The sequence below is a fragment of the Molothrus ater genome, chromosome 3, assembly GCF_012460135.2.
Source record: "Molothrus ater isolate BHLD 08-10-18 breed brown headed cowbird chromosome 3, BPBGC_Mater_1.1, whole genome shotgun sequence".
Lineage (NCBI taxonomy): Eukaryota > Metazoa > Chordata > Aves > Passeriformes > Icteridae > Molothrus > Molothrus ater.
The window spans coordinates 6181132-6208868 of NC_050480.2; the positions used below are offsets into that span (position 1 = coordinate 6181132).

The window sequence follows — 27737 nt, forward strand, 5'->3', positions numbered from 1 at the left end:
CCTCACAAAAGTTTCTATCCCTACTGCCTCCTGCACAGGTTATTCCTGACCACCTGGACTTATCCCTGGAGTCTCAGCCTAATGTGTGGGCCAGAGCCTGACAGAAGTGCTGTGAGGACTCTTTCCTGAAAGCTCTGGAACAGTGTCCCTGGTGAGCAGGGCATTGTGTCAGTCAAGAGAAATAAAAAACAGCAATGAGGAGGAACGGGGAATTTTGGTAAAGAATTTTTCTAATTCATGGGTGCTAATAGGGAGGAACAGGGAAACTTAAATTCCCTGCAGAAAACTGCTATGAGAAGATATGGCAGTATTCAAAATCAGTCTGGAGAGACATAACTTAAAGTCAGGCAGGGGCTTAGAAGCCAGATTAAGGACACATGGAGGCTCAGAAAAGTGTCCAAAGGTGTGAATAAACCCAAAGCGAGAGGGGCTTATTGCAATCATCAGGGCTGTGGGGCCAGAGTATGCCAGCTAAAAATGCAGCTGCTGGCCACTCCATAGCATCAGCTCCTGGAGCCAGTATAGTGTGAGGAAAGCTGAGCACTGATAAAAGTGCAGATTGGAGAAAATACCTCAGGGGGGAAGAGGATTGTACAGAAAGTGCTTAGGAGCAAAAGACAGCTGAAATGACTCTCCCCATGAGGAGGTGAGGTGCCTCCCTTTTACAGCACAACCTCACTTTTAGCCCTGTGCCTACACAGGTGTGGCTCGTGGTTCAACACTATAAATGCCCTCTCAGCACAAGCAATCCCACATCACCTGGGCACAGGGGCCTGTGTGTCACTTACACACCATGGAGCAAGATACCACAGATACAGATCTTTACTTTTAGGATAAAAGACTTACTAAGCATGGCATGGAGACCATCAGAGCAAAGACATAAGCAGGCCATGTGAATACCACAGAAAACCTCTCCTTGTCACAAACAAGATGTCTTGGTAGTGAACAGGGAAGGAAAATGACATATTAATTGAAAACAGAGATTTCAAGAGCATCCATGGGATTCTGGAAAGCAAGCATCAATAGCACCAACAGAGATCACATGTGCTAATGGAGAAATCATGAGTGTGGCTTGGAAACACAAACCTTTACAATCCACCACTGGTGCCCATAGGTTTAGAGGATGGTCTCCACAAACTGATGCAGCACTGCACTGTTTTATCCAGCCTATAATTAATTGCAATTATATTGTTTGGATTAATTGCTGATTGCTATTGTAAAACATGGAAGTTGTCTAATCCATTTCATTAGTAGTGAGGGTAGAAATTAGGTTGGGCACATACAAGTTGCTCCAAGATCAAATAAGAAAGCAAAGTCTCATCTAGTTAGCTGATGATTTTAATGATTGTTTATAATTTAAAACAAATCTTATCAGACTGATAGAAACTTGCACCCCAAGGAAGGGCAGTATGGGCACAGGATAAGAATTTAGATTTTATGGTATGGCCATTTCAGATCAGTGTGACACCAGAGCTGGAAACAGGCCAAACTTGTGTGCAGCTGGCTTCGGCTGGCTCTGCAGCAGCACTGAGAACAGGGCAGTGTCTCAGAGCCCCAAACCTGCTGGGAGCCAGCACAGCTGCCACTGAAGCCAGCAGGGTGGATGGAGGGTGGGTGCAGGGCTGGAACTACCCCAGGGCCAGAGGCCTGACATTGCTGCACTGTAATTCTTGATTAATGGTGCATTTGCAGTAATAATATTAGTGCTGATATGACATGGTTTTAGCCTTCCTGCCACCCATCCTGCTACAGCCCTCGATGAAGACAATTAATAATCAGAGAAATGGTACCAACACCAGGAGAGCATTACCAGCTTATCAAAAAGCAGCTCGCTCTAGCAGATCCCTTCTTCAGCTTGCAACTTCCATTTGTTCTCGTTTCTAACATTAGCCAGGGGAATCAGAAGATAGTCCAATCTTTCATCTTTTTCCACAGCTCACCACCGTTCCTGGTGTGGGGGAACAGCAGCTTTGTGAACCACGGCCACAGACAGGCTCAGGTGCCAGCTCAGGCCCCGAGCTGAGGGACGCTGTGGGGCAGCCAGCAGTGCTCTCGTGGCACATTCCCAATGGAATCCTGAGCTGCATTAGGAATTGCAGTGCCAGCAGGTCCAGGGAGGGGATCCTGCCCCTCTGCTCTGCACTGGTGAGGCCAGTCTGGTGTGCTGTGCCCAGTTCTGGGATCCTCAGGACAAGAGAGACATGGAGCTCCTGGAGTGGGTCCCGCAGAGGGTGACAAAGATGATGAAGGGACTGGAGCACCTCAGTTCTGAGGAGAGGCTGGGGGAGCTGGGCCTGCTCAGAGACACTGAGAGGAACCTCATCCATGTCTGTCAGTGCCTGCAGGGAGGGCCCAGAGCATGGAGCAGGCTCTGCTCGGGGTGCCGGGCAATGGGACAGTGGGGCAGGAGCTGAGGCTCAGGAAGTTCCACCTGAACATGAGGAAGAACTTCCCTGTGCAGTGCCCGAGCACCGGGACAGATTGCCCAGAGAGGCTGTGGAGTGTCCCTCACTGGGGATAGTAAAGCACCATCTGGACACCATCCTGTGCCATGTGCTCTGCGATGGCCCTGCTTGAGCAGGGAGCTTGGAACAGGTGACCCACGGTGGTCTCTTCCGACCTGCCCCATCCTGGGATTCTGAGGGACGGCGGGGACACGGCAGGGACACTGCGGCGGGCGCGGGCGCGGAACGCGCAGCTCCCGAAACTCCCGTGTCCCTCGCTGCCTCCCGTAGGAAGCTGCGCGCTGTTTCCGGCACCTCCCGGTGGCGCCGGGGCCGGGGCCGCTCCGGGGCCGTGGGCAGGGTCGGAGCGGCGCCTCAAGGGCCGCTTCCTCTTCCCTCCTCGGGGGTGAGTCGGCTCCCCGCGTACCGAGGCTGGGCCGGTTGTGCTCTTCCCGGCTCGCCCTGGCTCCGAGGGCAGCGGGACAGCGGTGAGCGAAGAGCCCGGCATAGGGGGGCGGCCCGGGGAAAGCCCGTGTGTTCCAAGGCACGTCAGTGCGAGCTGTCCTCTGTGTGTGTGTGTGCACTGTACAAACTCACTTAAGGAAAACATTTCTTTGGCTTGTGTAGCATCTAAACATTGCTACAAAGCACAGGAGAATAACTCGGTCTTTTTATTACAGAAGCTGCAAGAAGATTCCCTCCTGGCATGCTGCAAATTCCAAGAAAGGTATCACAATCGAAGGTAAGTATATATGTCTTGGGAGTTCAGGCTGCTTCTCTCTGCACCTGGAAAATGTTTTTAATGTGCCTGTCATACTTTTTGATGGTTAGTGTCTTCTTTGGTTAAGCATGTATTATTGTTTCTCTGGTATCTTGCTTCACTGCTTCTCTTGCCAGTGTGTGTGAGTGGTAGGAGCATTTCCCACTGCCACCTGGCTGAGCTCCTTCCTATCAGCCTGATGTGGAATCCTTTGTGAACTCAGTCCCTGGTTTTGTCTGCAGCTGCCTTGCTGATTGCTGGCACTCAGTCTTGGACAGCAAATTATTTCCATGCTGCTTTTTGCATGGATGAAAGCAGAGAAGCACTGTGTCTTCTTTGTGGTCCCAAGATACAGAACAGTCATGTAACAGAGAGTAGAAATCTTTTAGTTCTGTGGAATTTGCCCATTGATGAAACATTGTAAAGGCAAAGAATTCTGAGAAGAGGGCAAGGAGGAAATACTGAGAGACTTTCAGGTAGTGAACTTTATCTGATGTGTATAAACTAGATCTGAGAAACTGCTCATTATTTTCTTCAGGGCCTGGTGATGTGAAGGTCCCTATGCACGGTGAGAATACTGTGAGCTCTAGGTAAACTCACACTCTAAACAATTATAGATGGTAAATAGGAAGAGGGAAGGCAGAGGTGCAAAAGCAGCAACTTGTGAGGGTCATGTTGTGGACAGTGGCAGGGATGCAGACAGGACTAGAATTTCTTCTTGTTGTTTGCGGTTTTATTAAAGGACCTATTTTTGCCTTCATGTTTTGTGTTAGTTGCCTATTGAGGAGAACATCCTATGTGCGTCAGTAACGCTTGGAACTGGTTTTGTTTATGAAAAACTGTCTTATTTTCTTGGAAGGGAAATGTGAGCCTCTGCAAAGTGGGTTTTCCTTCAAAGCTTTATTCTGTCTGTAGGATCTCAGGATCAAAAGCTGTGCCATGACCATTTCTACTGTCAGTGTTGGCTCACACTTTCAGAAATAAAAGCTTGACCTTGCTTCCCCTCTGTCTCTGCAGACACAGGTGCTGCCATGGTGAACGAGCAGCACACTGGCACCCTGCTGGTGCAGCTGGGGCCCAAGCTGCAGGCCCACCCGGAGAAGCTGCTGCGGCAGCGGCGAGGCCACGACGAGCGGCCGGAATACCTGGTCCGGTGGAGCGTTGTTAGCTCGGAAGAGAGAGCAGCGGGAGGCAGCGGTGCCTCCTCTGGAGACACCAAGGCAGAGAACATCTCCCTGTGGATGTCTGCAGAAGAGGTCTGCGCCAGCTGCCCGGCGCTGCTGGGCCAGACGAGGCCGTTGTCCGCGGACAAAGTGGCGCCGGACAAAGCGCCGCTGGACGAGGCCTCGCTGCTGGAGATGAAGGCCGACGTCAGGAGCCTGGTGCAGCGAGCCGGGCGCCAGGTGGCCGAGGCCGGGACCCCCGAGTGCTCCATCCTGAGCACGGTGCACGTGCTGGGCGCCTACGCCAGCATCGGCTCCTTGGCGGGCGCCTTCAGGGAGGCGGGAGCCCTGGAGCTGCTGACGGCCATGCTGTGCCACAGGGAGCGGCGGATCCGCCGCGGCGCCGGCGAGATGCTGCGAGCTCTGGGGGCTCACGATGCAGGTGGGGGCTGCTCCTGCTCAGTGCCGCTGAGGAGGGCTGGCTGGGCAGCTGGGGGTGCCAGCCTTCGGGAGGGGTGAGGTGCCTGGGAAGCAGGCGTGTCTCGGGGCTTCTTGGCAAAAGGGGAAGAATCAGTCGGGATCTTTTGGACTTTCGTGGTTGCAGTTGTCTGGACTGTTTTGGAGTTAGAAACTCTTTCCCCTGCCAGGTTTCTGAGCTGGGATGCTGATTAGCTCTTGGAGGACTTAGGCCAAGGGGATTGGCAGAGTGTGGGGTGACTCTGCTCCAAGCTGTGCGTTGGAAAATCTCTGGCCTGTTTTTGGCAGGGAACCTTGCCTCAGGCCCTGGATAGAGGCTAGTCCTCATTTCAGAAGGGCTGGCATGGCTTGGCCTGATGAGGCTTGGGTGCAGCTGGAAGGTTGCTGGTTGTGGTGTATCCCACAGGAGATCCGGCTTTCCCTGTCCTAGTGCCTGAGTTCATGCAGCTCTGAAGTGGGGCAGATGAGGGGCTGATTCAGGTTAAAACTTGACTTCTTCCCTGAGACCCCGTTCTGGAATCAGTTATTTGGGGTTGCTGCTTTGTGAGAATCTTGCAGCGTTAGGGGTAGAAAAAATAGACCATGGAGCAAAATGTTGCCACTGCAGAGGAAGGGACAGAGCGTGGATCAGGTGACATGGAGCAGCAAAGCTGTTCCTTCCCTGCAGCTCTGTCTCTGGCAGGGAGGGTGGGGTGAGGGTTGTCTTTCTGGGGCCTGAAGAGTTTTTGTTGTTGTTGCAGGAATCTGGGCCCATGTCCTGCTGTCCCTGAGCCAGCAGGATGGCATTGAGCAGCACATGGACTTTGAGAGTCGCTGCACCTTGCTGGAGCTGTTTGCTGAGATCACATCCTCTGCAGAGCCCTGCATGTCCTTCGAGGGGATTCACCTCCCGCAGGTGGTGACGGAGCCGCCAGCAGCCCTGGGCCTGCGGGGCGTGAGGGGCCAGGAGGGGTGGGAGCGGGGGCCAGGGCTGGCACCCTTATCTGGGACAAGAGGGGACTGAAGGTGGGCAGGGGAGCAGGACTGGCTGTAGGGAGAGCTGGGACAGGGCCTGGGGCTGGTGCAGAGGCACCTGGAGAGCCTGGTCTGCCAGCAGGGAGGGGAGGGTGGCTGAGAGGTCTCTGCTGCTGCCAGCTGGTCCGGAGCTCTCACGGGAGCCTGCCTGGGAACGAGCTGGTGGCTCAGGGAGAGCTGGGGGCTGGAGGTGCTCTGCAGGCTGAGCGTGAGCTGTGCTTGTTGCAGATCCCTGGGAAGCAGCTGTTTGTCCTGGTGAAGCGCTACCTGTGTGTGACTTCTCTCCTGGACAAGCTGAGCAGCGGTGTGGAGCAGGGAGAGGAGCAGCAGGGCTGTGCTGTGCCCAGCCCTGTCCCTGAGGAGAGGAGCCGTGTGAAGCAGGAGTTTGAGTTCAGCATGGCCATGGCCAACCTCATCTCGGAGCTGGTGCACGCCATGGGCTGGAGCCACAGGCACAAGGCAGAGCCACTGCCCCAGCGGGACCTGCAGCCTCGTCCTGCCCGCTCCATCTTCCAGCACAAGCCCCCAGCCAGCACTGCTGCCCAGAAGCCTGTGTTGCCTTCAAATCCTGGTCCTCACAAGAAGCAGGGCTGTACCTTCCTGACTGCATCAGACTTTGCAGACAGCAGTGACTACACGGAGTACTTGCGGGCAAACCTGGTGCGTGGCATGCGGGTGCGCTTGCTGGAGGACTGTGGTGACATTAGAGCTGGGGAGGAAGGCGAGTTTCTCCAGAGCACGAATAACATGCACACAGTACAGGTAGGTCATGGGAAGGATTCTTCTGGCTGCAGTGGCAGAGGGGAGTGACTGGGGTGACTGCTGAATTCCTAATGATGCCTTTATGTGCAGGAAGTTGGACAATAGGCGTGGCTTAATGTGTATCACTGCTTCTGTCCTAGCAAAACACTCACCTTTCAGAGCTGGAGGGGTGGGTTGCATGGAAGGCTAGTCTGGTTTTGTATGGGTTGTGCCACTAAGATTTCTTAGCTTCTAAAACAGGCCTTACCATAAAAAGTCTGTCCCCATCTTTCTTACAAGCCCCCTCTAAGTATTGAAAGGTCACTGTAAGGTTTCCCTGGAGCCTTCTCTTCTCCAGGTTGAGCAACCCCAACTCTCTCGGCACTTCCTCATAGCAGAGGTGTTCCATCCCTCTTACTGGTTTTGTGGCCTTCCTCTTTACCTGCCCCAACAGGTCCATGCCTTGTACTGAAAGTCTTCAGAGCTGAATGCAGTTCTCCAGGTGGGGTCTCACCACAGCAGGGCAGAGGGGCAGAATCACCTCCCTTCACATGCTGGCCACACTGCTTCTGATGCAGCCCAGGATATGGTTAGCTCTTTGGTCTCTGAGTGCACAATGGCAGGTCTTGTCCAGCTTTTCATCCACCAGTTCTGCCAAGGCTGCTTTCAATCCCTTTGTCCTCCAGTCTGGAGTGGTATTGGGGTTTGCCACAACCCAGGTGCAGGACCTTGCACTTGGCGTTGTTGAACCTCATGAGGTTCCCACTGGTCCCTTTGGATGCCACCCCATCCCTCAGGCATGTCAACTGCACTGCTCATCTTGGTGTTGTCAGCAAACCTGCTGAGAGTGCAGCCAATCTCACTGTTGTCACTGATGAAGATATCAGATAGTATTGGTCCCCATACAGAGCCCTGAAGGACACCACTTGTCACTAATCTCCAGCTGCACATTGAGCTGTTGACCTCTGAATATGACCATTCAATCAATTCCATCAAAAATAGTCCATCTGTTGAATCCATGTCTCTCCAATTTGAAGAGAAGGATGTTGTGGGATTGCTGTCAAAGGCCTTACAGAAGTCGAGAAAGGTGACAACCATAGCTCTTCCCTTGGCCACTGATGTGGTCACTCCATCATAGGTGGCCAGTAGGTTGGCCAGGCAAGACTCTCCCCTGCTTTTCTGGAATCACCTCCCTGTCTTCCATGTACCTCAGTTAAAAGGCTTTTCTAGTTCTGGTCCATGCATTGGTGATGTTTCTATTCAGGCCTTCTCAGCTGAATAACTGCCTTGCATCTTATTTTTTTTCTCATTCTTATAAACCACTTATTTTTAAGTGGTTTATAAACCTCTTTTATAACCCCCTCCATAAAGATAACTTGCAAAGGAAATGTATTTCATACCGATTCTCTCTTTGTCCTTATACATCTTGGTTTCTAATATCTGAGTTTTCCTAAAATTGTGGTATCTGTTTCTTATAAAGTTGTACTTACTTTTACTCTTGATGAACTGGGCACTTGGAAAGAGCTCCAAGATTCTTTCATTATTTTCTCCTGTTGCCAGTGACATAAATTTCAAAGGGTTTTTGCTTCAATGTTGAGCTAAAGTGTACTGTTAGCTTCCTTTCCCTTTGTCCTCTTGGTCCCTTGGTTTCCCTCTTCTCTCTATTTTTCTGTTTAATTAGGTTGAATGAATTTGCAGTTGCTCCATTCAGGCTTGTTTTCAGTAAGTTATTTGTAAGGCTCACACTATTAACAAAACTAGATCTGAATGGCAACTGGGCCAGTCCATCACACCTCTGTCTCTTACCTCGTCTCATCTTTCCTTCGTTGCTCTGATTTCTGTTGTTTTCCTTGCCTTTCCAAAGAAAGATTTTCCCTGTTGTGTCTGGTCCTGCAGCCCTATCTTTCCATGACTCCTTTGAGATGGCATTTGGTACATAACTAGTTCAGGTCAGAGATACATTGAAGACTATTTGGTGTTGTGTGTAGTTTAACTCAACTTCCTTCCATACAGTGCTTTCCCAAAGTCTGTCAGCATCTCATCTGTCCAGCACAATGGGTTCATAGTAGCACTGGTGTAACTCCAAAAGAGCTCAGTGAAATAAGCAAACCATAAAGTTTTTCTGCTGTTTTGTAAAGCTACTGACAGGTTGTGCTTGCTGTTGCTGGGTTCTCCTTATGCTCAGAAGGTTAAATGTAACACTATAGTATGGGAAGCCATAAAAAGTCCTTCTGATTTTTGAGAGGCAACTTGGACAAAGCAGAGGAAACAATTGCTGCCTTTGAGACATGCTTGTCAAGAGCCCAAAACCTGTTTGAGAGGGTCGATGAATAACCAAGGTCATAAAAGTGCCCTGAGGTACTTTATATACAGCTCATCTGCCTCAAGGTAGTGTTGGTTATGTCCTTTGTCTGCTTTTCCCAAGGCACCTGCAGCTTAGCACTTTTGGAACAGGTGTGATTAACTGGATTCACTCATGCCTCTGCTGCTGTACTGAGATCTGTACTGGTTGCAGGCAGAGTTAGTGTTTTTTTAAAAATAAAGATCCAGGTGTAACCAAGGCAAGAGGTTAGTAAAGATGGTATGCCTCAAAACTGGACAATGTGAGTGCTGAAATCTGTACAAAATTTCTATGGTCTTCTACTTCTTTGGGAAGTGGGAGGACAGATGTAGCAAGAGGACAGAACAAGTGAGCAGATCTGATTGTCTGGATTTGTTTCACCCACAGGTTTTACAGCAGTCGACGGGTCGGACCTATTGGGTGCGGTGGCACATCCTGGAGATTGTTGGCTTTGGGGAGCAGTGGGAAGATCCTGCTGCTCAGGAAAAGGAATGTAGTGTGAGAAAGAGCTTCAGTCTAGACACAGGTGAGATTGTGATGTGTGTGTATATCATCTCTTTCTTTCTGATTATCCTGTGGAATAGCAGTGGTGACCTTTATGTGGCCAAACACACAGCAAGTAGCAGGCTGGGTTTAGAAAGCACTATTAGTTTGTGTGACCATGTAAAGCTAGTTAAGGAATTGCATGGCTTGTGATTGAATGGAGTATTTTTGAACCATAGACTCCTGTCGAGATGTATAATGAAAGTAATGATATAAAAAGCATAAAATTTTATTTAAACTGCAACTGTCAAAACTTTGTGTTTGAATTAACTGACCGAACTGCCAAAACATGAATTTCTCTGAGAATTTCTTAGAATTTCTCTGAGATGAAGCTGTTTGGGGGCACTCAAGTCCCCTTAAGTAATTGATAAGGATTTTTAAAAGCATGAACATAGCAACAATTTGTTTAACTGTTGAGCTTTAAACAAGGTGTTAAAGTATTAAAGAACTGTTTTCGTAAGACATCTGCAACATCTCCTAGAAAATTTAACATTGCCCTTGTACTGGGAGAAAAATGAAAGGCAGAATCCAGACTTCAGATACCCCTTTCTTGTTCAGCATCTGACATGATTCTAGCCAGGGAAATCTATTAAAGTAACTCTTTTATCACAGCTGTGGCCTTCTAGAATATCTTTTGTGTAGAGTGGTTTGGATTTACTGGCTGCAAGAGAGAATGTTGATGAGGTCAGCAGCAAATTGCACACTTTGAAACTATTCTTATTGCCAGTTGAAAAGATGGTTTCTTAAATGGCTTCTGCCTCTTGTATTTAAAGGCTTAACTTCATGCCAGTGTGCAGTGTCTAACTTAAAAAAGACTTAGTTAGATTTCTCCTTTTCATGGTCTTTCTGATTTTGGGGAAGCAGGAGCTCTGTTTCACTTCTATGTATAACTCTTTCCAGGCATCATATCCCACTTAGAGTATGAATTGGAATGTGGGGTGTGCAGCAGAGGATGGGGGAGTTGGCAGAGCTGACAGTGCCCTTCCTTGCTCTGCTCCCCTGCAGTTCCACAGGCATTCCTGTGCAAGCCCTTGGGGGGGCTGTACTCCCTGCCTTACCTGGGGCAGCGGCTGCCCAAGGCTGCAGACACCCTGAGCCGTGCCGAGTGGTGGGAGCTGCTCTTCTTTGTGAGGAAGCTGGAAGCACAGGAGCAGAAAGAGATCACCTGTCTCATCCAGCAGCACCTGGGAGAGCAGGTAGGGACCAGTGCCTGCAGCAGGGAAATGGAGGGAGGAGCAAAGGGAACACGAGGGAAGGGAGCAGGCCCAGAGGAGATGGCAAGAGTGAGCTGTGCAGGGCCAGCCTGAGCGGGGCAGAAATGGGAGGGTGAGTGGGGCTGCAGAAAGCTTGGAGAGCTTGGCCCAGCAGAGCAGTGATGGAGATGAGAGGAAAGGCAGTGTCCCCTGACTGACTGAAGAGTGACTGTCCAGCAAGGTCTGGGCAGGGGAGGCAAGGCCGTGGGGTCACTCTGCCAGTTGCAGTGGGGTGCCGAGCACGGGTGGGAGCTGTGGGCTGGTGGGAGTCGGGCTGGGGACAGGCAGGGGAGGGTGGCAGTGGGGAGTGGCCCCGGGCACCTCTGGCAGGTGCAGCCTTTCTGTCCGTGGTGCCAGTGGCCGCCACCAGGGGCGTGGGGTGCGTGGCGAGCCCGAGATTAACTTGTCCCCACGGTGTGGCTGTCGGAGGTGGATGAGGAAGCCCTGGTGCAGCTGTCGGCACCTGCGGAGCTGGCCCAGAAGGTGCTGCAGGTCCTGGAGGAGCGGTGCCAGGGCAGCTCTCTGCGGGACCTGCGTGGCTCCCGTGCCTACGCCAGACACTTCCTCGGGAGGGGAGCAGAGCAGGATGGCGGAGGGAGCCCCGCAGTGTCCTCAGAGGGTGACAGGAGCAGCGGCCCTGAAGGCACGATGGCCAAGGCAGCAGAGGGAGACCTTTGTGCAGCCCCAGGGCCGCCCCAGGGCCGCGGTGAGGCAGCGAAGTCGGATTCCCAGCTGTTCAGCGAGCTCTTGGAGAGGGAAGGGCTGTTCTTGCCGGAGGTGACGGAGGAGCAGAGCCAAGGTAATGTCCTGCCACACGCTGGGGCACAGGCGCGGTGCTGGCAGCGGCACTGCTGCCTCCACAGGGGAGGGCTCTGGGCAGGGCACGGGGGCCATGCAGCCAGGGCTGCCTGAGGTGGGGGTGCCTGTGGGTGCTGGGTGTGTGGCTGTGGGGCACACTGGGAGCTGCTGGAGGTGTCAGCGCTGCCCTGACGGCTCCGTCCCTCCGGCCAGCGCTGGGCAGCTCCAAGGGGCTGAGTGAGAGAGGCTCGCTGGCCAAGGTTGCAGCTGTGGTGGAGGTGATCCAGAGCAGCAGCTCAGCGGTGGGGCTGCGCTTAGCCGGGCTCAAGCACATCCTGGAGATGCTGGAGGAGGAGCCCAAGTCGGAGCAGCAAGCTGGCACAGCCCAGGGCGGGCTGGGCATCGGGAGTGCCGGGTGAGTGCTGGGGTGCTGCAGAGCCCTCCTGCTGCTGCCTGGGGAGGGCCCTGTGGGCAGGGTGGGGAGCGGGAGGCGGCGGAGCGGGAGCGTGGAGGGTGGTATGTGCGAGAGGAAAGGCGGATTTTGTGTCCCTCTGTCCCAGGCAGGCTGGTTGGCAGGGCTGTCCCAGCTGCAGCGCGGGCAGGAAGGAGGCGGCTGTCAGGGCCCGAGGAGGCCGTGCCTGAGGTGTGCTGTGCCGTGCAGGGAGAAGCTGGTGCAGGTGTCGGTGGAGCTGCTGAGCGCAGAGGCGGCGGAGAAGGCGCTGGTGGCGGTGACGCTGCGGCTGCTGGCCGTGCTGCTGGCCCGCTACGAGTGGCGCGTGCCCTTTGCCACGGAGGGCGGCGTGCGGGCCGTGCTGGCCCGCATGCAGCAGCACGGCTGCTCGGCCCTGGTGCAGCAGGCCGGGCTGGCGGTGAGTGAGTGCCCGGGGCACGCCGGGGCGGGCAGGGCAGCGCGGGCTGCCCGGGCGGGGTGGAGGGGCCGCTGCCCCCTGCGCCGCTCTCGTCCTCGCAGGCCCTGAAGGTGCTGGTGGGAGCTGCGGACGCTGAGCCGGGAGGCGGCGGCGGGAAGGGCCTGACCTGGAACCACGGCGACGCGCAGATGCTGCGGGAGATCTTCGCCAGCATCGGCTCTGCCTCCAGCAAGGGCTCTGCCAGCCTGCTGAGCAGCATCCCTGCCGCCCTGAGCACCATGCAGAGGGTCCCAGGGTAGGGGCAGCGCGTGGAGAGCGCTAGGTCGGGGGGAATCTGCAGGGGGAAGGACGGGCAGGACGGGCAGGTGGCTTGTGGGCGCAGGGGAGGCTCTGTGCCTGGGGCAGGAGAGTGGCACGGCTGTGTCCCTGCAGGGGCTCCTCAGGGGTGCAGAACGGGCTGCTGGTGGTGAACATGCTGATGGATGGGCACCGGGGCCTGGCGGAGCAGCTGGCGAGCTGCGATCTGCTGGCGGCGCTGCAGAGCTGCTGGAGGGCCGGGCAGAGCAGCGGCTGCCCCCAGGCAGTGCTGGCCCTCAGCGCCATCAATCGCCTGGCGGAGCACGGGCTGCCCCTGGGCCCGGAGGCAGCAGGTACCGCGCTGCCCACCCTGCCCGTGCCGCGGCCCCGCGGGTGCCACGGGCAGGGCTGCCTGGCCCCGCAGGGCAGAGCACCCTGAGGGGCTGCTGGCGCTCCGTGAGCGCCTGGGCTGGGCTCACGTGTCCCTGTCACGGCAGGCACGGAGCTCCTGCTGGACCCCAAGGGCGTGCAGATGCTGCTGGGTGGCCCGGACGATGGCAGCCTGTCCAAGGAGGTGGTGGTGGCCCTGGAGCGGCAGCTGTGTGGCCAAGGCCCTGTTCCCTCTGGCCAGGTGGCCCAGCTGCTGCAGGACCACAGCTGCTTCAGGCTGCTGCTGCGCAGCTTGGAGCTGCTGGGGACAGAGAAGGCCGTGAGCCTGAGCATCCTCAGGTGGGTGCAGGGTGACTGAGGGGGGTCTGGGACCCTCTCATGAGGTGTGTGAGTGCTGGGAGTCATGATGGGGAGAGCCAGTGCATGTTTGTGGGTCCTGGTGGGGCTGTTCTTCACTGGGGGCAGGCTCACCCCAGCACGTGGGCAGGTGCTGATTGGTGTGTGCTGGGGCACAGCGGCCACGTGGGGCCACAGGCAGCTGTGCCTGGTGCTGGTCGGGACATGCAGGGGCAGCAGAGGACGTGCCTGGGTGCTGGTGGGGTGTGCAAGGTGCCAGGGAGTCTCAGTTCCCAGTCCCTGAGAGGTGCCTTCCAGGTGGGGCAGGGAAGCAGGGCTGCCTGTAGCCCTGCTGTCCCTGTGCCCACACTGAGCAGGGCCCCTCTGTCACCCAGGATCCTGAACAAGTTCGTGGACAGTTACCAGGAGGATGTGCTGCCCTGGCACGAGTGTGTGGAGCCCTGTGTGTCCTTCCTGATCACCCACAGCAGCAGCTGGGAGGTGAGGGGGCCCTGGGGCTCGTGGCAGGCAGGGTGGCTGTGCTGGCTGTGCCTCAGCCGGGCTGGGCAAGGAGGGCCCCACTGGTGGCCCCAGCCTGGCCTTGTGTCCGAGGCACTGGGAGAGGTGGGGAGGGGCTGTCCTGGCCGTGGCCGTGTCCTGGGGGCCACGTGCCCAGCCTGGCTGTGCCTGGCCAGGCTCTGGTGGGTGCTGCTGGGTTGGGATGAGGGGAATGGAGCTGCAGCTCCGGCTGCTGGGGGCCCTGGGAGCTGCCAGCAGTGCCCCGTCTGCTCACGGCTGTGTCTCAGTAGGTGCTGCAGGAGGTCGTTGGCTTCCTGCACCGCCTGGGCAGTGCCAGCAAGGACTGTGTGGTGGTGATGTGCCACGTGGGCACCCACGAGGCTCTGTCCAAGGCCCTGGAAAAGCACAGCACGGTCCCGCCGTTGGCGCCGGCCCTGCTGGAGCTGGTGGCGGAGTGTGAGAAGTTCTCCAGGCTCTACAAGAAGCTGACGAGCAGCATCTTGGCTGGCTGCATCCAGGTGGGCCTGGGGAGGCACAGCTGCCTGGGGATTTGGGTCTGGGGGCACCAGGGTGTCCCTGCTGCTGTGGGACGGCCTTGTGCTCTGTGCCTGGCACAGTCCTGCGGGGGCTGAGGGCAGGAGGACCCGGGGCCCCTGGTAAGAGCCTTGCCCCGTCCCACAGCTGGTGCTGGGACAGATTGAGGAGCACCGCCGGAGCCAGCAGCCCATCAGCATCCCCTTCTTTGATGTCTTCCTGCACAACCTGTGCCAAGGTGAGTGCGGGCAGGGGGAGCTGATCCCAGGCTTGGTGGCTGGAAGCTCCATGTGCTCTGCCCACAGGCTCCAGCATGGAGGTGAAGGAGGACAAGTGTTGGGAGAAGGTGCAGGTCTCTTCCAACTCGCACCAGGCCAGCAAGCTCACGGACAGGAACCCCAAGACCTACTGGGAGTCGAACGGCAGCACCGGCTCCCACTTCATCACTGTGCACATGCAGTGTGGAGTGGTGATCAGGTGGGGCTGGGCTGGCAGGGCTGTGTGCAGGAGAGGGCTCTGGGGATCTGTGCCAGCCCTGCCCCAGTGGCTCTGTCCTGGGGCCAGCGGGCTGTGGCCTGGCAGGGCGTGGTGCCGCCAGGGCTGGGGCAGGCAGGCGGAGATGGCTGGGCAGCCCCATGGTGTTTGTGTGTGCAGGGAGCTGAGCATGCTGGTGGCCAGCGAGGACTCCAGCTACATGCCATCGAGGGTGGTGGTGCTGGGCGGGGACAGCCCTGCCACCATCAGGACGGAGCTGAACGCGGTGAGTGCCTGTGGGAGGGGCGGGGGCTGCTCCTTGCTGTGCCCCGAGCAGGTGTGGCTGTGGTGGGAGGCCCGGGGAGGTGGGAATGGCAGGGGCTGTGCTGTGGGAGCCTCCTTGGGCTGCCTGTCACGCTGAGGGCTCAGTGCCTCCCTGCAGGTGACCATCCTGCCCTCGGACAGCAGAGTGATCCTGCTGGAGAACATGACCCGCTTCTGGCCCGTCATCCAGATCCGGGTGAAGCGGTGCCAGCAGGTAGGGGGGAGCAGGGGCAGGGCCTGGAGCGGGCCCTGAGGGGCGTCGGGGCCACAGGAACTGAGGGTCCCGCTGTCCCCTAGGGTGGCATTGACACACGTGTGCGTGGCATCGAGGTGCTGGGTCCCAAGCCCAGCTTCTGGCCCATCTTCAGGGAGCAGCTGTGCCGGCGGACGTTCCTCTCCTGCACTGCTCGGGCTCATGCCTGGAGCCAGGAGATCTGCCGAGACCGAGGGCGGCTGCTGCAGCTCTTTGGCAGGTGAGTGGTGTCCTGGCTGTGCCATCGCATCCCTGGTGTCCCAGGGCCCGGGGGGACATGGCTGGCAGCCTGTGAGGGGACTGCAGGGCTGGGAAAGGAGCAGCTGGTTGGGAGGGGCCCTTGCTCCTTCCTGGCCACCAGTGGTCCTTCCTGGCCAGGGCCACCTTGGGGTCATCTGGGTTTAAGCTGGGCTAACCCCCCAGAGCAGGATGCTGGTCCCCCCAGGGGCTGGCACATCCTGGCAGAGGTTGGCCGGGCACAGCAGGATCTCGTGGCCACAGGCACTGCACAGCCCCCATTTGGCTGGGGGCTGTGAGGCCCCAGGGGCCCCTGGGGGTAGGCCCTGATGACAGCAAGGGGCCCTCCCTGGCTGCTGGGGTCAGTGGGGCCAGGGAGCCATGGTGCCTTGGCAAAGGGCAGAGCATGGAGCCAGCACTGCGTTCTGCTTTGCCACGGGAGTTCTCCAGCCCTTGGCACCGAGCGCTGCCCGGTCGCTGTTGCAGACTGAACCGGGCGCTGCAGCACGAGCAGGGCTTTGCCAACCGCTTCCTTCCCGACGAGGAGGCAGCCCGGGCACTGGGCAGGACGTTCTGGGAGGCCCTGGTGACCCCCTTGGTGCAGAGCATCACCAGCCCAGGTAGCCTGCGCTCTCCGGGACCCGGCCGTGCGCGCCCTGGGCAGAGGCGCCCGGCTCTGAGTCTGGTTGGCCTCGCAGGCCCTGATGGTGTCAGTGCCCTGGCCTGGCTGCTGAGTGAGTACCTGGAGAGCGTGGAGCTGCCCCGCCGTGCCCCGGGACGCAGGGCTGCCTTCGGTTCCTGTGTGCGGCGCCTGACCCAGCTCCTGGTGCACGTGGACCCCGGCGGCCCTGAGCCAGAGGAGACCAGAGCAGCTGGTGAGCCAGGGGCTGCCCTGCCCTGGGGCTGCTCCAGAGGGCCAGGCTGTGGCCATGGGGCTCCTCTGGGGAGCATCCCATGGCAGGAGGCTCCTGAGCCGGGGAAGGCTTGGTCATGCCCCAGCAGAGGCCGTGCCTCCCCGGCATCCCCTCAGCCCTGCTGTGGCGGGTCAGTGTGCGGGGCCTGCCCATGGAGCCACACTGAGCCTGAGGTTGACCCTTGGCAGATGGGAAGGAGGGGAAGAACAAGGAGGTGTCGGCCAGGACTGCAAAGGTGGTGGTGGAGAAGTCAAGAGGCCTGTGGGGAATCTCGCAGTGCTGGCGTGGCGTGGTGCAGCAGCAGGTAGAGAGCTTGGAGGGCTGACTGGGAGGGCTGTGGGACCTTCCCTGGGTGCTTGGAGCAGGGAGTGGGGTCTGGCAGTGCCCATGGGGAAGGCACAGGGCTGTACCTGGCCCCCACAGAGCCTGGAGCGATGTGGGGACAGCTCTGCTGTGCTGCCACCCTGGCACAGCTGGAGTGTGAGCCAGCCAGGAGACAGGTCCGGTGTTGGGCTGTAATTCCTGCTGGGCGCTGCTGCATCTCCGTAGTGCCCCCAGAGCCCCTGGCTGCCCTCGGAGCTGCGCTCCCACCTTGGCAGCCCCGCAGCAGCAGCAGCAGCAGCAGCAGGGCCCTGAGTCCCGGGGAGCCAGCAGGCAGCTGGCGTGGGCAGGGCAGGGCAGGGCTGTTCCAGGGGCGCATCCCGCTGGGCTCAGCCCTGGCGCTGCTCTCGCAGGTGCAGCGGTTCCTGGAGGCGGCGGGGCAGGCGCCGGACCTTGCGGAGCGCTACTGCCGGCTGTACCAGCGCCTGCGCGGGGCCACCGAGGAGCTCTTTGGGCAGCAGGCCGCCTTCGTGCTGGCCCTGGGCCAGGGCTTTGCGGGGGCTTTGCTGCAGCTCTCCTTCCTCACTGCCCTGCACGTGAGTCGGGGGAGCGCGGCCCCGGGGCCGTGCCCTGGGCAGGGGCTGGGGAGCTGCCCTGGCCCGCGGCCCTGGGGCAAGCTCTGGGTGGGTGGTGTCCTGTTCCCCCCTGAGCCACAGAGCCCTGCCCTGGCACCCCAGTGGTGCCCGGCTCAGGTGCATGGCGCTGATCCCAGCGTGGGCCCGGCCCTGGCACACTCCGGCCTTGGGCTGGTGCCTGCGCACCCTCGGCCCCTGCCCGGCAGTGCCAGAGTTTCCCGGCTGCTCCCTGCAGGGACATTCCGCCAGCCCAGCCCTGTGGGCACCTGGTGAGCCCTGTCTGCAGCCTGCCCTGTCCCTTGCAGGTGAGTGAGCAGTTTGCCCGCTACCTTGACGTGCAGATCCAGGAGCTCCGCAGGGCTGCGGGCAGCACGGGGCCTCTGGAGCGGCTGCAGCAGTTCCTGGAGCCCTTTGTGGTCTTCAGTGGCCTGGAGTTTGCCCACACCTTTGAACACTTCTACAGGTGAGGCTGCTGTGTCTGCCCAGAGCCAGGGGCCTGCTGCAGCGTGGCCTGGTGTGCTGGGGGAGCTTGGCCTGCTGTGGCAGCGGTGCTCCCGCTTTGCTTTTATGGGATCATGGAGCGTGGAGGGCCCGTGGGAGCTGCCAGTGTGTGGAATCACATTCCCTGCTGGGGACAGGGAGGGGACACGTGTGTGCTGCCAGGCCCGTGTGCCGTGGGGTGAGGCCGGGCTCGGACCTGTGGCTGTCTCCTGGTGGGTGGCTGGTGGGCACAGGGCTCGAGCCCAGCCTGACTGGAGCTGGTGGCCATGGCAGGCACTACCTGGGGGACCGGCTCCTGACACAAGGGCCGTCGTGGCTGGAAGGAGGCATCGTGGAGCAGATCGGGCTGTGCTTCCCCAGCCGCTTTCCCCAGGACATGCTGAGCAACTTGGCCGAGTCGGAGGAGCTGCAGCGGCAGTTCTGCCTCTTCCAGCTGCAGGAGCAGGATAAGCGGCTGCTGGAGCTGGACACAGGCCTGGACGAGGTGAGAGGGATCGGGACTGGGGAGCCCGGGGGCCGCCGGCTTTCCTGGCGGGATCCCAGGGCCTGACTGGAGCTGCCCTCGTGCCCCTGTGGCCAGGTGCTGGGAACAGCCACGGTGGTGGCAGATGTGCCAGAGGTGAAGGTGCTGGCCCTGTCCCCGCGCTGCTGGCCCGTTTCCCCGCTCTGTTACATGGAGAACCCTGGGAGGTTTTTCCCGGCGGTGCTGAGCTCCCCACTGGATGAGTTTGCTGACTTCTGCCGGCAGAGTGAGTGCTGTGGCCGGGGCTGTGCCCAGAGCCTGGAAGGCAGCTCAGGCACAAGTGGTGGTGGGCTGGGAGTGCCTGGCAGGGCTGGTCCCCGTCCCTGACGCTGTCCCTTGCAGGCCAGAGCCAGCTGGGCTGGGAGTGCAGCAAGCCCTGTCGGCTGCAGTGGACGTGGCTGGGCCACGCCGAGCTGCAGTTTGGAGACTGCGTTCTGCACGTGTCCACGCTGCAGATGTACATCCTGCTGTGCTTCAACAGTGCCCAGGTAGGGCTGGAGCCACGGTGGGGGCTGGAGCAGGGCAGGGCCGTGTCCTCCCTTCCCTTCTGGTGGGGGCTCCAGCGGTGTTTGGGGCACGGGACCCCGTTGTTAGGCAGGGCCTGTGGCCAGTGAGCCTTGGCCATTGCCCTCGCCCCCCGCGCTGCAGGAGGTGGCTGTGGAGGCCCTGCTGCAGGCCACAGGGCTCCCTGCTGACCTGGTGCACCACGCGCTGACACCGCTGACCCAGGGCCAGGGCGTCCTGGTGGGGAGCTGCACTCCAGGGGGTGAGTGTGGGGCTGGGGCACCCAGGGGAGAGGGGCTGGGCTGAGCCCCGAGGGGGGGCTGGGCTTTAGGGGTGCAGGAGCTCATAGGGCCGGTGAGGGAGCTGGGTCCATGTGTTGGTGCTCGGGGCACAGGTGTGTCTCAGGGTGGGGCCTGAGGCCAGTGTGGGGCTGGGGGTGATGGTTGGGGTGGCGCTTGGGGCCGTGCATGGGGCCTGGGTCAGCGTGGGTGGGTGGGGGAGTCTCAGTCTGTGTGTGGGCTTGGGCCAGGCCAGGGGCCATGTGTGTCGTGGCTGTGGCTTGGGGCCACACGTGGGGCACAGGGCTGGGGTGGCCAGCGGTGCAGGCAGCCTCAGGAGGCCCAGCTTGGGTTCCCCAGGCACACGTGTGCCCTGGGGCTCCTTCAGGGCCCAGCTCAAGCTCGGCTGAGCCTGGCTCGGGTGCTGGCTGCAGGTGCCCTGCGGCTGAACCAGGCAGCCCTGGCGCAGAGCTGCGGCCGCCAGCTGAGGCTGCTGCCCCAGCAGAGGTACCTGCGACAGAGAGGGCCGAGGTGAGCGCCCTGGAGAGGAAGAGGAACGTCCTGTGCTGCCTCATCACCCGCATCCTCAAGGGGGAGAAGCAGCTGCACATCGACAACCTGGTGTTCAGGGTACGGGCTGCAGGGGCACGGGGGGCACAGGGGCTGCCTGGGGGCTGCAGCCACTGCACTGGGGCTCCCTTGCTGCCACAGGTGATCGATGCCTGTCAGAAGGGAGAGCTGGGCCCAGGGGTGCAGTTCCTGAGCTTCTGCTGCCACAGCGTGGACGTGCTGTCCTGCATCCTGCACCTGCTGAACCAGGGCTACCTGCGGCGCCAGGAGGGGAGGCCTCACGTCTTGGAATACATCTCTGCTGAATCCACAACACCTCTTGGTGGCCATGCACAGATGACTTTCCAGTGCAGGCCAGCCCAAGCATCTCTGGAGGAGGATGGCAGAGACAGCCTGCATTGGTAGGGGTGCATGTCACCAGGTGTGGAGGGGTGTGCATCTCCACCCTGGTGTGAACATGGCACGTTTCTCCATGTCAGGCGGGATCCTGGCACAGACAGGGCGGAAGAATATCTCATGGCAATGCTGCAGGTGCCAATGGGGCACACGCTCAGTCCAGAGGAGGCAAAGCTGCTCATGAACCAGACAGTACAGCAGGTCCAGGATACCCTGAGCATACCAGATGATGTTGCTCGGCACCTCCTCATGCACTGCAGGTGGAATGTGGATTTCCTGATCCAGTGCTATGTGGAGAACCGTGAGGGCCTGCTCATCTCCTCAGGGCTGCAAGTGCAGGATGTCCAGCCTCCCCCAAGCCCTGGAACCCACTGCCCAGTCTGTGTGAACCAGCTGTGTCCCACTGAGAAGCCACCAACCCTTTGCTGCATGCACTACTGTTGCAAGGTGAAGGTCCTGGGGCCTTTGGTTCCTGCTACTTGACAGGCAATTGCTGCTGTCTACTTGGAGCAGCTGTTGTTTGTCTGAAGATGTTATCAGGGAATTTTTCAGAGCTTATACATTCTCTTTCCTCAGCTCACTTTTTTTTGTTGTGATCCTTCACTCCCTGGCTTGTCTATTCCCACTTTTGTGCTTTGGGGTACTTACCTGTGATCTGTGGGGTGCTGGGTGGGGATGGCTTCCAGGGTCACACAGCCCTGCTTAGGTCTGATCTCTGCTCTTGTGCCCTGACAGCCCTGTTGGAGGGAATATCTCACAACTCGCATTGAGCAGAACATGGTTGTCAACTGCACCTGTCCCATATCCGAGTGCCGAGCTCAGCCCACCACAGCCTTCATCTACTCCATCGTCTCCTCCGAGGAGATCATAGCCAAGGTGAAGCAGGAGGGGTGGCTGCTGGGTGTCCAAGCTCTCCTACATTTTGGTCAGCACTGTCAGATAATTTTGTTGCTGCTTTTTCCCTTCCTGTTACCAAGACTGGCAGCTTGATAATGGTGGCCAGCCAGATTGTGTCTGTTTTCTCTGATTATGGTCAATACCAGCTGTTCAGGAAAGCATAATATCAACAAAAGAGCACAGTGGTGTTTCCTCTAAATATATCTCTAGCAAGCAACATTTCAGGGGCATCATTAGTTCAGGACTAGATGAGAGCCATGGTAGCAGTTCATGACAAGTATCCTCTAGTGCTGTGCTGGAAGCAATCAAAATAATAATAATAATAATAATAATAATAATAATAATAATAATAATAATAATAATAATAATAATAATAATAATAATAATAATAATAATAATATAATAATAATAACAACAACAACAACAACAACAACAACAACCACCAAATGAACACATGAGCAATTTCATTTTACTGCTGCATCAGTGACCCCTATGCCCTTTCTCTTCCATTGGTCTCTGGCTTTGAGCAGTTCAGGTTTTTGTGAAGATGGCAGGGATTACCACATCAGACTTAATTTTCACTCTGTGTGAGTCTACAGACCTATCCAAGCCAGGCTTTCTGTGCTCTGCTTTCCTTACTGCTTGGTCATCAGGCTAGATGCTAGTAGTAGATGCTTGTTCTAAAGCAGATGCTACTTTTTCTGTTCTTTCAGTTTTTAGGGCTGAATGTCCTCCCCACCTAATGGCAGAGCTGTAGTTGTCACATGACAGACTCTTTTTGTTAACTGCTGGGCAGAACAGTCTCTTTTCCACTGCTCTGTTGTTTGACAGTTGTATCTTTTGGCTTGTTTTTTACAGAAAGTGTTTGGAGAATTAATGCATATATCTGGACAGTTAGTCCTTACTGCCTTTGCAAATCCCATAGTCACACCTGTCTGAAAGCAGGATTTAGTAGCCTGTTGCTGTGACTGTTTTATAAAAGGAAATAATTATTGCAGGTTGACATAAATAGCAGCTAATTTTAACAAGATGCTCTGATGCTGTCACTGAAATGTTATGTTTTCCTTTTGATCAGTAAGTGGTGTGGCTGGAGTGTTAACGTCTGATGCAGAGTGACACATACAGTCATAGAATATTTTGGGTTGCAGTAATCTGTGAAGGTCTCTAGTCCAATCCTGAGCTCAAAATAACTAGATTATTTTATGAAGATCTAATGCTGGAATTATATTTAAACATAAGAAAACTGTTTGTTGGGGTTGGGTTTTTTTTCCAATAGTAAGGGTAGTGAGACATGGTACCAGTTTGGGGAGAGAGGTTTTTAGTCTCTGTGCTTTGGTATACTCAAAATCCAACTGGACACAGTCCTGAGCAATCCTGCTTTAAACTGGAGAGGTTGAACCAGGTCTTAATTTCCAGAAATGCCTTCCAACCTCAGCAATTCTATGAAATGCAACAGCTTCCAGATATGATATGGTGGGGATAGGAAAATGAACACAAAAGGAATGGAAGGGTAAACTGGCTGAGTGCTGTTTTGTTGTGAGCAGCTGTTTGGTGAGATGCACAGCCCAAAGCACCAGACACTGCTTTTAAGGCTTAACCATGCAGCTTCTCAGGCTTAAATCTCTTTCCTGGCTTCTCATTACAGTATGAAAAAGCCCTCCTCAGACGCTATGTTGAGTGTTGCTCCAACCTGACATGGTGCACCAACCCTCAGGGCTGTGATCAGATCCTCCTTAAGGATGGACTTGGTTATGGAGCAGCCTGTTCCAAGTGCTCCTGGATATCCTGCTTCAACTGCAACTTCCCAGAGGTGAGGCTGAGCTGGATCACAGGCTGTACTGTCCTAGGTTTGGCACACACCCTTCTGCTTTTGTGTGGCTGACTGATTGTCTTTCTCTGTCTCTCAGGCCCATTATCCTGCCAGCTGCAGCCACATGTCTCGGTGGGTGGATGATGATGGATACTATGAGGGAATGACAAGTGAAGCCCAAAGCAAACACCTGGCTAAGCTCATTTCAAAGCACTGCCCAAACTGCCAGGCTCAGATAGAGAAAAATGAAGGGTGCCTGCAGTGAGTATAAAATTTTTGTGTTTGTTACTGGGTGGCACAGTCCCTGGCTGTGGTGTAGGGAAGCACTGTCAGGAACTGTCTGCAAGTGGCTGTCAGGACTGAGCGATTCCCACTGTCCTTCTGCAGTATGACATGTGCAAAGTGTAATCATGGCTTCTGCTGGCGCTGCCTCAAGCCCTGGAGGCCGAACCACAAGGATTATTACAACTGCTCTGCTATGGTGAGTGGTTTGCTGTATCTCCTTGGCTCATGCTTGTGCTCAGAGAGCCCTGTAGCCTCTCAGAGATGGTAAGCATCTCCACTTGGGCCCTTTGGGCTTTGTGAATTGACCAGACTCCGCTCTAGACTTTGTGGATTTGCCAGCAATACTGGCATTTCCAGGTAGCCCTGGTACTCGAGGGAAATTGCTACAAGTTCCTGTACCTTTCCTTTCAGGTGAGTAAAGCAGCTTGGCAGGAGAAGCGTTTCCAGGATTACAATGAGAGATGCACCTTTCATCACCATGCAAGGGTAAGGCCTCCTCCTGCCTTTGCAGATGCTGACTGCTGCTCAGCCCCGGTGAGCAGGGCACTTTCTGTTGTGTCAGTGTCTTCTCTGCTTAGAAGCAGGCTTCACATCCAGGCTGGGATCACTGGATGATCATTTTGCCCTGGCTCTGACATCAAGGAGCAGTCTTTGGCTGCTTTCTTCTATCCAGCCTGTTGTGGAAACTGAGCACCTGACTTGTGGTGTTGAGGGGCTCAGAGTGGTGCAGAGTTGGAAGCAGTGGTGACTGAAGGCTGAGCTCTGCTCAGAGCTGAGATGCTGTAAAAGGTTGAAGTGATGGCACAGTAGAAATGTCATAGTTGGATGCATTAAATGCTCTTCTGCTGCCTGAATCTTCTGGGATGGCACTTCAGAATGCTTAGCAATTATTTGTGTGGAAGGTGCTGTTTTTTCAGTCTTGTGGAGCTTGACAGTGACATTGACTCTTTCGCCCCCATCCTTTGGTTTTTGCAGGAATTTGCTGTAAGTCTGAGGAACAGCATTTCTTCCATCAGAGAGATGCCAAAAATTAGGAACTTGACCTTTGTTCTTGATGCCTGCAAAGTGCTAGAACAGGCACGGAAGGTAAGGCTGGATAATACAGTCTTGCTGAGGTTTAGACTTAATTCTGCTGGTGTGAGGAGACACCAACCTTGTTCTTCTCCAAAAAAGAGGAGACAGAGAAAGCTTGAGGGGAGGAGTAGCATCAGGACAGGGGAATAGCTCATGTCTGCCCTTCCCTGCTTTGAGTCTGAGTTGAACTCTGTTTGCAGTGTTCCTGACAGTAAGGTCATAGGATTTGGAGCTCAGTCATCAATTCATAACTGGAGTTTGCCACTTGTTGAAATGCCTTTGTTGTGGGCTCTTGGTGCTGTACAGCACCATGCCTGCTTCCCTTTGGGCTCCATTCTCTTTGTTCACTGCCACTTTTGTTCAGCCTGGGCTGCCCAGCATTGCCTAGGTCCTGTGTGCTGATGGGTTTGACTTTTGGCTGCTGGTCAGTCACACTCATTATGCATTTACAGTCTGTGTTCTTGTGATGGTTTGCAGGTGGGAAAAATCAGTTATTTTAGACTTCAATATAAAATAATTGGACATTCATTTCCAGTCCTGCTAGTAGATGGAGTTAGCCTGGCACTGCTGTTCCTTGTCACAATGGGTCACTGATAATAATGAGGTCTGGAGGGGTTTGATGCTGCTCCCTTCTTGCCCACTCTGAAGCTGAAGGAGGGTGCTTAACAAGATGATCTGTACTTTACCAGGTGCTGGCCTACTCCTGTGTGTACAGCTACTATAACCAGGACACTGAGAGCATGGATATTGTGGAACAGCAGACTGAGAGCCTGGAGCTGCTCACTAATGCTCTGCAGATCCTTCTGGGTAAGTCCTGCAGCCTCCTTGAAGTTGTGACTGGCGTTTCTAGCTCTAGCCAAAGAGCAGCAGCTCAGTAGTGGGGTGATAGCAAATACAGCAACTCCCAGCTGGCCTCACTTCTCCCAGACCAGTCCTTGCCTGCTTGATGTCATTTCTGAGGAAGTCCACTTGAGTTTGGCTGCCAGTAGAGATTGATGCAGAAATGAGCAACATGTTCTGTTCTGAAAGAGGGATGCATTTGCACAGGGGATCTAAGCAGCTATGGCTGGCTTCATAATCAGAGCCAAGGGCTTGATCTCAAGAGTGTGGGATGCAGCATGACTTTGTTGGCCTTGAATTGCAGAGGAAACCCTGCTGCAGTACCAGGACCTGGCCACTTCTCTTCAGCTCCTGAAAGCAGAGCACTTCCACACGGGTTTGGAGTTGGTGCGGCAGATCAAGGAGCGGCTCTTTGCAATCCTCTGGCACTCCACACAGGTGAAGGCCACATGGCTGCTCGTGCCTTGGCTTGCTCTTTTGGGCAAACTAAAGGGCTAGATCAGCTGAGGGGATAGACTCAGGACTGTGTGTGTGCAGGGTAAGGGTTTACAGCACAAATTACATGCTGTTTATGTGTCTTTTGGCTGTTCTTTCCTGCTAACAGGATTTCCATGTTGGGCTCCAGACCTCAGGAGATGCTGTTCAAAGAAAGTTGAAACTTGCAAATGTGCCTGCTTCAGCCCTTGCAAGTACAGGGTGAGTTTCTTAGTGGGTTACAGGGGAAGGTGAGTGAGTGCAGACAAAAAGCAGGTGAGCAGAGTTTTCTCCTGTGCTCACTGACATACAAAAGAGTGAATGGCAAACACTGATTACTTGCATCCTGTTTTGTGGTTTTGTGGTTAAATTGCTACCTCCCCCTGAGGTAACAATTTAAGTGATGTAGTGGTGTAGGGAAACGAGCAAAACTCCTGCTTGTATGCAGCTGTGATCAAGAAAGCTCCATCACTGGCAGACTCAGTTATGGAAGTTGCTCTCCCTGGACTCTCCCGAGTTTCTTTGGCTGGGGATGCTGAGACAATGACAGGAGGGTGTTGTGGGGCTGGGTCACAGCTGATGCTCACAGCTTTTATGCTCTCCTCCTCAACAGGCAAAAACGTATCCTCCTGTGTGACTCCCCCAACACAGATGAAGGTGGCAAGGAGGTTGAAGATGAGGAGTATGATCCACAGTGGCAGGAAGACTATGATGATGATGATGATGATGACCTTGATGAAGACAACTTTATGATTGATAATGATTCAGATTGTGATTCTTACTTTGATGATAATGATAGCTATCGTAGCTAACACTGGAAGGGTTCTGTCACCCAGCCTTGCCACCTTGGACCTCTGCCTCTACTTTTTCTCAACCAGTTTGTGTTACTGTTTTTCCTCAAAGGCAGGGAGGAGCTCACAGATGGAACAAAATATTTCCTCTGGGAGGTTTCTTGCTCAGTGACTCTTGAATATGCAGGAACATGCTCTGGGCAGCTGGTCTGTGTTACTGTGGCCACCTCTCAGAAAGACATCTCCTTGCCTTTTTCTCTTGTCTCCAGTTCTGCCTGTAGGTATTTAATTGAGTTAGAAAGCCCACCTGCAGAGTAAAGACCACTTGCCACCTGTTAAAGGGCTGCTCCTTGTCCTTGGTGTGCTGTCCCCAAGGGCTGGGCACTGGACAGGGTGGCACATGTCCCAGCACAGCACTGTCTAGCAATGGCCAGTGTCTAGAAATGCTGTAAAAAGATACATTTACACTCAAAGCTTCCCAGCTGGTGGGATTCTCTCCAGCCACAGATGGATGTGGTTCAGTTCCTCTGCTTGAGAGGAGCTGCATTTTTGCCCTTTGTTGGAGTTTTCTTCTCTGTTATGAAGCAGGAAGGGCCACTATGAGTGACACAAGTTTGCAGGATTGTTTAAGTTTATAAATATATGCACACACATATATTTTATATACATATATATATATATATGCAGAGGTTGTTCAGATAATAATGTATCTTTGCAAAAAAAAAGAAAACCCTGAGGAACAAGGGTTGAAAAAAGTTCTGTTTAAAAAAATAAACAGTTTTCTTCTAGCACAAGCCTTCTTCTTGTCTGTGGGGAACAGGGGAGTGGAGGGAGAGCAGGATATCCTCAAGTGAGGATGTGACCTGAGTGTGCTTATCCCAGAAGTTATTTGTGAAATTAGCTAGAAATCACAAATGAGTTGGGTTTGGAATCCTCAGCCAGACCACCCAGTCTGCCCTCCTGCAAAGTGGCTTTTCCTTCCTGGGCAGCTCAGGGAACAGTGAGAGGGTGTGGGGAGCCATGGGGCAGAGGGCAGGGGCCCAGGCCATACAGAGTAGTGGGGCTGATGTTTCTGGGACCAGCTGCAAGACAGGGTGCCTGCATGTTGATGGAGGGCGTGATGTCTGGTGCCCAGCAAAAGGCAGATGTGGGACTGC

The 27737-nt window shown here is 55.7% G+C and overlaps 1 protein-coding gene across 1 annotated transcript; it reads left to right on the forward strand.

The window, feature by feature from the left end:
- Window positions 1–2771: 2771 nt before the first annotated feature.
- CUL9 (cullin 9) lies at window positions 2772–27368 on the forward strand. The gene is given in 43 exon segments (XM_036380554.1): window positions 2772–2850; window positions 3125–3186; window positions 4222–4809; window positions 5585–5739; window positions 6087–6620; window positions 9328–9466; window positions 10489–10679; window positions 11166–11535; window positions 11748–11949; window positions 12196–12403; window positions 12505–12698; window positions 12836–13053; window positions 13198–13429; window positions 13822–13927; window positions 14236–14463; window positions 14627–14717; window positions 14785–14956; window positions 15134–15239; window positions 15396–15491; window positions 15575–15750; window positions 16254–16387; window positions 16466–16642; window positions 16870–16985; window positions 17416–17598; window positions 17943–18100; window positions 18412–18622; window positions 18719–18887; window positions 19004–19149; window positions 19310–19427; window positions 19878–19955; window positions 19958–20073; window positions 20155–20414; window positions 20493–20856; window positions 21145–21285; window positions 22952–23116; window positions 23214–23377; window positions 23504–23597; window positions 23813–23887; window positions 24377–24487; window positions 25165–25282; window positions 25620–25753; window positions 25920–26011; window positions 26403–27368. Coding segments are annotated over 41 exon segments (7515 nt in total). The 5' UTR covers window positions 2772–2850; window positions 3125–3186; window positions 4222–4235; the 3' UTR covers window positions 26602–27368.
- Window positions 27369–27737: the final 369 nt, after the last annotated feature.